The 8100-nt window shown below is 44.8% G+C and overlaps 3 protein-coding genes across 3 annotated transcripts; 2 read left to right on the forward strand and 1 right to left on the reverse strand.

The window, feature by feature from the left end:
• Positions 1 to 1752: 1752 nt before the first annotated feature.
• BDV27DRAFT_163890 (uncharacterized protein) lies at positions 1753 to 2424 on the reverse strand (the record flags this gene model as incomplete). Its single annotated transcript, XM_032073608.1, has 1 exon — positions 1753 to 2424. One exon carries the CDS (start codon positions 2422 to 2424, stop codon positions 1753 to 1755), a length of 672 nt encoding a protein of 223 aa, XP_031921194.1.
• A 3332-nt stretch (positions 2425 to 5756) lies between these two features.
• On the forward strand, positions 5757 to 7100 carry BDV27DRAFT_150743 (uncharacterized protein; the record flags this gene model as incomplete). The annotated part of the gene is made up of 3 exons (XM_032071273.1): positions 5757 to 5972; positions 6055 to 6644; positions 6704 to 7100. 3 exons carry the CDS (start codon positions 5757 to 5759, stop codon positions 7098 to 7100), a joined length of 1203 nt encoding a protein of 400 aa, XP_031921195.1.
• Positions 7101 to 7673: 573 nt separating this feature from the next.
• On the forward strand, positions 7674 to 8066 carry BDV27DRAFT_163892 (uncharacterized protein; the record flags this gene model as incomplete). Its single annotated transcript, XM_032073609.1, has 1 exon — positions 7674 to 8066. The coding sequence occupies one exon, from the start codon at positions 7674 to 7676 to the stop codon at positions 8064 to 8066; it is 393 nt and encodes a 130-aa protein (XP_031921196.1).
• Between the last annotated feature and the right edge of the window lie 34 nt (positions 8067 to 8100).

Genomic DNA, 8100 nt, shown 5'->3' on the forward strand with positions numbered 1-8100 from the left:
TATTATCTCACTGACCTGGAAACCAAGGCACTGCAGGCCCTAGACACGTTTATAGCTCAGGTCCAGCGACATAAGGCCCAACTAGCTTGGGCCATACCATCCAGAGCCCCCCTCAGATTGGCAGGATCATTTAGAATCAGAATCAAAATCAGAACGATCTACAGGATCAGGCAGCTCAGGCAGCTCAGATAGGACCCGCCGTCCTCGTTGCCACCAGCGCTATCGGGGCCGGTCTTGCCTTCACTGATTTCATCCTAATTATTTACCTGCAGGGCGTCTGAATATCCACTAATTGTATACAGAAATCAAGGAGAGCTGCCAGAAGCCGACATGACCGATGTTCTTCCTAATATCTAGTCAGGCTATCAGACCTGACCTCCAGATCAAATAATTTCTATAAACAAAGCTATGCTGGATGTATCTGACAGAGAAGATCTACTATCAATACTTGATCTACTAGATGTTCAGTAGAGAAGCTCTAGAGACCTATAAAATTAATTAGACAGATTGTAATCTCTGTCAGATATAAGTAGAATGATATCAAAATACTATTCAGTAGATGTGGTAGTACCATCTAGATAATATAGGTCAGATAATAATTGTAGTTCAGAGCATTTAGATATAGTAGAGGAATTAGTATGTACTCTATTTTTGTAAATTGATAATAGTAATTTATTTTAATATCTAAAGTTACCAGATAGATGCGGAAATAGTCCAAGTTTGCGCGCCGGCTAGTTTTCTAGCCTGTCGATCCGGCCAGTAGAATCTCTCCGTAGTAGGTAACAAGGTGCTCAAAGAATTGGTTAGGGCTGTGAAAGTCGACACTGTGAACGTTGCCGAGAAGGGGAAGTACAGGGGTTTGACATATCGATTGTGCCAAGTTGGAAGTGTGTTGTGATAAAGGCCAAATTCGTGCTTTGCTCACTCTGAAGTGACAGTGATCCCTGATATGGAACTTCAATGTTAAATACTCGGCGGTAGGGACAATGGCGTCTGTTTCCTCCTCGGCAAAAGTGAATACATCGCGAAAATTCGAATTATCCGGGAAGCCCGAGTGCTCGAGGATGTCACACTTTGTAACAGTACGATGTGTAAAGCCAGCCACGTACTCTTTGAGTGTACTATTCAACCCCCAGAACCGGCAAACTGCTCGAGCTCTACTCGCTACTTTGCGGATTGCAGGCAGCCAAGCTCTACGCACTTGGGCAGAGCAAGAGATGATAGATACACTTTCAATATTATGAGAATCCCATCGGTGACGAATCGCTGGAAGCGATGTTTATGGCTTCTTTTGCCACCCGCATCTCGCTGGCATTAACATTTCAGCTGCATGTGTCTATATATAATATATATAGCCAGACTGTACCGGGGTACTACAATCTTCGAAGCTCAAACTTACCAAGGGGTATAAAACACTGGAGTACAATAATTGAGATATCTGGGTACTCCAGTGGCATCCAATATTCTATTTAATATAGATAGGTAGCGCATGGGGCACTTTGGCTGTTACTCCATAACACACAAGATGCATATTGAAAGCATAATTTTCCAACACAACAGTTCAACAGAGCTGTTGCTCCTGTTTTTCAATAAAGACTAGAGAATTTTACCACGTATTTTCATATACGACCAATATATCTCACTCCCGGAACCTCGGAAAAAATATAGCACAGCAAACCTCAAACAGCAACCGTCCAAAACCCTCCTTATCTCCCCCTTTCCTGACACACCTATGAAAGAGACACAGCCAGTTCAAGGAGCATCATTCTTCCCGCCAGACGCACAATTGCTAAACCCTAGCTTTCCCCCACAGTACGCGGATGCTTCAAAGTTTTCAGCCTTCCCGAACTTCAAGTAACCCTTCCAGGTGCCCCCGTGGGTCAGTTCCACGCACATGGTACCACAGACCTTGTTGCGCTCGACTTCCTTCAGGTACTTGTATATGGCGCCCTCGATGGTCTTCTGCTGGGCGGTGGTGTCGCAGTGACGGCCGGTGGCGTGGTACTCCCAGCGCCAGCCATCAATGGTGCCCGAGTGAGTGCCGCAGTCATGCTGGCGAGATGCGGTGTAAATCTGTCCCGCCAGCTGCGCCGCGAACATGGCAGCGATGCTGATGGACGAGCAGGAAAACCTGTGTGCGATGCTGTTCTCGCAGGCTTTCACGTTGGTACGGGTGACCAAAGTCCCGTTGGTGGGAGTGGGTATGTTGGTAGTAGGGATGTCGGCGTCATTAGCTGTATCGAACGTGGCTAGGTCAAAGTTCTCGCTGTCGTCGAGGTTATAGGAGAACCACCGATGAGGCCAGGACTGCCCGTCGATCAATGGGCTGGGGCTATCGGTATCCGAAGGTGGTGTAGAAGGCTGGGCTGACGAGAGTCCAGAGAATAAACTCAGCGTCAGGATTGTAGCTTTGGTCAGCAGCATCGAGAAAGCAGAGCGAGGAGAACCGAAATGCAAAACAACGGGGTGGAGAAAATGGATGCTTAAATACCAGGAATTGAAAGGAAATGAGGACTAGAGCCGGAAGCGATGAAGAGAAGGAAGACATGATGTCCTAGCCTTTATATACCCCTGAACCTCAGGATATTTGTCACTGTGGCTGTCTGTCGAGACTGTCCCTGTGGTAAGGATGAAGTTAGTGTGTTGCATGTCTCAGTTGCATCCTTTAGCTCGCTATAAGCGGAATAACTTCGTTATATAGACTCCACACCCTCCGATACAATCTATTGGCAGGATTGTCCATGCATTGTGTCTAGGTTTAATGACTTGTTGACTTAATGATAGTCGTAGCAGCTCAGAGCTCGCTCATTTATCTCTCCTCTTTTACCATTTTTATCCAAATGAAAGCCTTGCTGTGATGAAGTAATTTCTCGAGATACTGGGGGAAGAATGCTTAAAGAGAAAAGAATGAGCTGAATACCCACGGCTACACTTAGAGAGCCCTTATTCCAATTTCCTACCTAGGATTCACCGGAGATCTTTCCAATTTCCTTGATCTAGTCAACACAACTGCTCAATTGCTCAAACTCCTCCTAGTTAATCCTGAGTTTATATCGCCTAGAGATACTCATCCAGCAAGACCAGCCCAGGCAAACTACACGGCTTCGGTCTGACGTGAGATCCACTCGCTGTGCACGCGCTATGTTTGGTAGACATCGGATACTTGGCCATACTTTCTTTTTCTTAATCAGTCGTTTTTCCTAATCCAGCCCTATTTCCTAATCCAGCCCTTTTTCCTAATCAGTTCATTTCCCTTATCCAGCCCTTTTTCCTAATCCAGCCTGTGTGGGCCTAGAACAGTGGGGGCCAAAATGTACCAAGTAGTTTAGTATCTGATATCAAATCATTCAAAGGTCATGACCGGCGTCTCAAGCACCACAATCACCATGTGATACTGTAAGTGACCCGAGGAAGAAGGCTTAGGTGTTTCTATACTAAAATCCCCAGTCCGCTGTTGGGGTTGGAACACGAAGGATTTCCAGCCTCCTGGTGCGCTACTAACACCTATTATTAGAGAGAAAGGGGAAAGTCATATCTTTTCCAGGGCTTGAGATGGGAAACGTGCCAGCTGAGTGATTTACTACTGAGGGAGGCACCTAGCCTCTCTTTCTATCAAACGATCAAAACAAGGTCTTCAAGCTGTCCCTGCGCGCCCTTCGTGGCCTAGGGCTATACTATTGAGACAGACATACCAATCATCACGTACAAACTGGTAGATCAGCATTTCCCGTGTTAGTTATTCCTATATGACAAGCAAAGATCAACCATATGACCTGGACCCCCATTATACTGATCTTTTGGTTAAGCGAACATCTTTCGGGTGCCGTTCTATGGTTGGCCCAGAATTATCTTTACGGAAACAAAGCTGGCTGCTGAAGAATATTCACAATACAGAAAGTCTTTCTGTTCTAAATAACTCTATACGATGGCAACACTCCGTGAAGGAAGGAGGAAATAGATAGTAATTGGGTGAGCTTAGTTGTTGACTCTGCCAGGGGTACTCGATGGCACCGGTATGGGTCAAATGTAACGTATTGGAACTTTGGGAAGAAGCCTGGCCTCACCAGAAAAAGAACTAACTTTTCACGTACAGTTATTCCTAGTACGGGCAAAGAAAAAAAAAAAAAAAAACGGCTTCCCCGATTGCACAGCACTTAGTCGCTGTGGCAATCGAATTTATATATCTCGAAGGAATTCAACCAGACGCAACCGACATACCGTTCTCGAGATACTACCATACACAAGTCTCAGAGAATAATATAATCTTAGTCTTACTGCAATATACTATATTCGCTGCGTAACAGCTGTGCCAAAGAAATATATAACTAATAGTTTCTTTTAATTGTCTAGCTTTGTATACTTGGCTTCATAGAACACAGCTCAGTAGTATTAGATATTTTATTTCTAGTTCTAGAGAGTCTTTATTTATATGATTTTAACTGTATTTGAGAGAATTGTCATATATATTTATAGCTGAAAGTAGTATTTCAGCTTACAAAATAGTATCAACCCAACTTTCAAAAAGATACTATTACTTTTGTAACTCCCAACTATTCTTACAATATTAGACTAACTGTCTGTAGATGTTATAGCTTAGTAAAGTAGCCACAGCAAGTATCTATCTTACCACATATTTATACAAGGCTGTACAGAGACAAGGGCCACCAAGTAGAGATCTATAATATTGCTGGTAGAGTTGCACATAGGTCAGGATTTTAATAGGTCTCCCCGCACCCGACCCGGAGCCGGGTCGGGCGGGTACGGGTCGGGCCTAGCGGGTTCAAATGACAACTCTAACTGTAGTTAGATATAGAAATTCCATTCATCTAGCTATAATCTAGCAGTTAGGTATAACTAACCCTATTAATCTAACCTAATCTGGCCAAATGCCAGTCAAAAAAATAGTATTTCATTTTTAATAAATTAATATTTTTATATATTTTAGTATAATATAATTTAGAATTTTATATAGAAATAGATTCTTAATAGATATTCTATAGACTGATATATGTAACCTATAGATTTACAGATTTAGATTTTAGATCTAATATCCATACCCAATCTATAGGTACAGATTCTGATATTGGATCCGAACCTGATCCACAGCAAGGCTTAGGTTAGAGTCTTCGATCCAGAATCTAACCCAGCTCAGATTAAGTCTGGGTTGGGTCCGGGTTATATTGGGCTATGCAGAAGTCTAGCTGTAGAAGATAAAGGCACTGGGAAGCCAGGGATATACACACCAGACTGGCGGGAGTACGAGTGAAACCTTAAGAACCGGTCAATAGGCGGACCAGTAAATGCAGCGAAGGCTCGGTGGACCACGCACTAAGGTATAGGTTCAGCTCCCATCTAGCAAGCTTGGTAAATGCAAATAATTGGCAGAACAATAATGATCTAACTTTATATGGTCTAGCGTATGCCTGAGGGAATAAATCAAAGAGCGTGGGGTGACATAGCTGTTGCATCTGAGTCAAAGCAACATCCTTAATTAGGATAATGGAAATACCATTGTCCAGCGCACTAGCAAGTAGTGGATCAATACACCCCGCCCCGACTAGGGTTTTCCTATGTGATAGCCACTCAGCTGAGTAGTATTATCCGCTTACCTGCACCTATGGGCTTATGGTATGGACGTGTTAAAGAATTGCATTTTGCAGACGCAACCTTTCTACAGCATCATCCAAACTATAATTTTACCAAGCGTCGCGGGCAGCTCTCCAGGATTCAGAGAAATTTGTCCAATGTCTTATATGATGGGGATGTACATAAACCTTACCATACTCTGTTTTTATATGGTTCTGGTTCATATACTGCGATTCCGTCGACGGAGATCAATCCATAACCAATACTCGAAACGCTATCTGAATAAGGAATTAACAGATGATGATGCATGGGAGATATTAACAACTCTGGGACAGCTAGAGTTCCCGGCCATGTTTCAAATAGGTTTGGAATATGCTTTATTTCGGGTACACCTGATTATTTTCTTGTTAGATTGTTTACGCCGAGTAGGAAAAATAAAGCATCACATGCTAATGACACACATATTAGACCTATGCGATTCCCACCATTTCTCGGGTTCTTTCAAGGAAATCAGATTTTTCTTCACAGAAAACCTGGTATAAGCGATATTCGGACACAGTGGCTTTGATGGTTGAAGCGCTAGCAAATTCACCAGCGTCCCGACGCGGTCACGAAGCGATTGCTCGAATGAAGTACCTACATCATGCGTATAGAGAATCGGGCAGTATTATTGAGGATGACATGCTTTACACACTTGGGCTGCTTACGATCGAGCCCGCAAAATGGATCGATCGATATGAGTGGGATCAGACTAGCCGGATGGAAAAGTGTGCAATGGGTACCTTCTGGAAAAGCTTCGGCGACGCTATGGATGTCAGCTACGATCATTTACCATCAGGTAAGGAAGGGTTCAAGGATGGCTTGCAATTTTTCGAGGAGATTGAGAAATGGTGTCATGACTACGAAATGCAAGCGATGCGCCATTTGCCTGGCCTCAGTGACTTACAGGATCAGTTGATACGGAATGTTGCCCTGGGTGGTGTACCCAAGATATTCCACAACCTGGCTAGAAACATGATACTTGTTTTGATGGACGACCAGCTGCGATTATCAATGGGGTCAGCTCCCTCGGCCCGCAATTGCTAGCCTGGCCATTCAAGCTGATAAATTTGTTTAGGTATCGTCAGCCCGCTCAATGGGTTTACGCTCTAACCCACACGGTATTGGTTGTTCGAAAGTACATCCTCCGATACCTTGTCCTGCCACGCCCGTTTCTCTTTCGCCAGGTACGATTAAACCCAGATCCAGAAGAACGATCTCCACACCAAGTACACGTTTGGGAAGCCCATCCTTATTACGTGGCCCCGACGCTTTGGAATCGTTGGGGGCCATATGCCTGGATTACATGGTCCCTGGGACGGCCTCTTCCGGGCGATGATGGTGATGGGTTCATGCCGTGTGGATTCAATACGGGCGATATAGGGCCGTCGTATATGAAAGGGAGAGGCAAAGATTATGCGAGGCAGGAGAAGTTAAAACTTAGAAAGGGGCGAAGGGGACAGTGTCCTTTTTGATTCTGAAAAAACACTCGTTTACGGAACGATTGATATATATATTACATTATTTATGACGGTACTACTGGAATCTTCAGCCCCGCCGTAGACATTACAATAGAACTGACTTTTTCTAATACTAACACTACTTATTTATGTATTGTTAGCTAAACTTGAAACGGAGCTAGGTATTAGGAAATCTGTTTGTTGTGTTCTCGCTGGTGCAACGAGGATTTTGTTATAATTTCATGTGACAAAGGAGCACACTTTCCACGGACCGGAAAAAGTCCAGGTAATTGGCCGCGCAACACCACTTACCTAATCTGTTTTAATCTGGTGCTTTCTGCTGAATGCGGGGCTTACAGCTCCGGGGGGGTCAGAAATTAGTGGCTGGGGGTCAGGGTGGGGCGGAAAAGGCAGCTCGTACCTAACTCTCTATAAGTAGCAACCACCAGTACAAATCATCTTATGGTCAGTCCAAGAAAAAACCAGTTTCAACTTTATTGCAAATCCCCACAAAAGCTCACACTGTGAATTGAGAAATATTCTGCACGGTAAGGAAAAAAAAAAAAAAAAAAAAGAAGAAAACAAGAAATGATAACCTATGCGATCTACCTTATTGTCGAAAGCGGCCTCCCGCGCGACCACCACGCCCTCTTCGTCGAGACTCACGAGAACGGCTCCTCCACCGGCCACATCTACCACATCAAAGGGAACATACAGGAAGGTATGATCTTCGAGCACCGGACTGAGCAGCCGCCGGAGGAGATGCCAGGGTTCTGTGGCAAGGAGAAGCTGGGTGTGGTGGCGATTGCAGAGTACGGGTGCGTCTTGGGGATTTGTGAGGGCGTGCCAGTGCCAAAGAAGCAGTTTCACGGGGCGAGGAGGTTGTATCCGTGGGAGCCGTTGAGACGGTGTCAGGAGTGGGTTGCTGAGGCCGTCGATGCTTTGAAGGGGGAGGGGGTTTTGGTGGGGAGTGAGGAGTAGTAGCTTCGGGCTGGCTTCTTTACACGGGGGGGGT

This window comes from Aspergillus caelatus (assembly GCF_009193585.1).
Source record: "Aspergillus caelatus strain CBS 763.97 unplaced genomic scaffold BDV27scaffold_364, whole genome shotgun sequence".
Taxonomy (NCBI): domain Eukaryota; kingdom Fungi; phylum Ascomycota; class Eurotiomycetes; order Eurotiales; family Aspergillaceae; genus Aspergillus; species Aspergillus caelatus.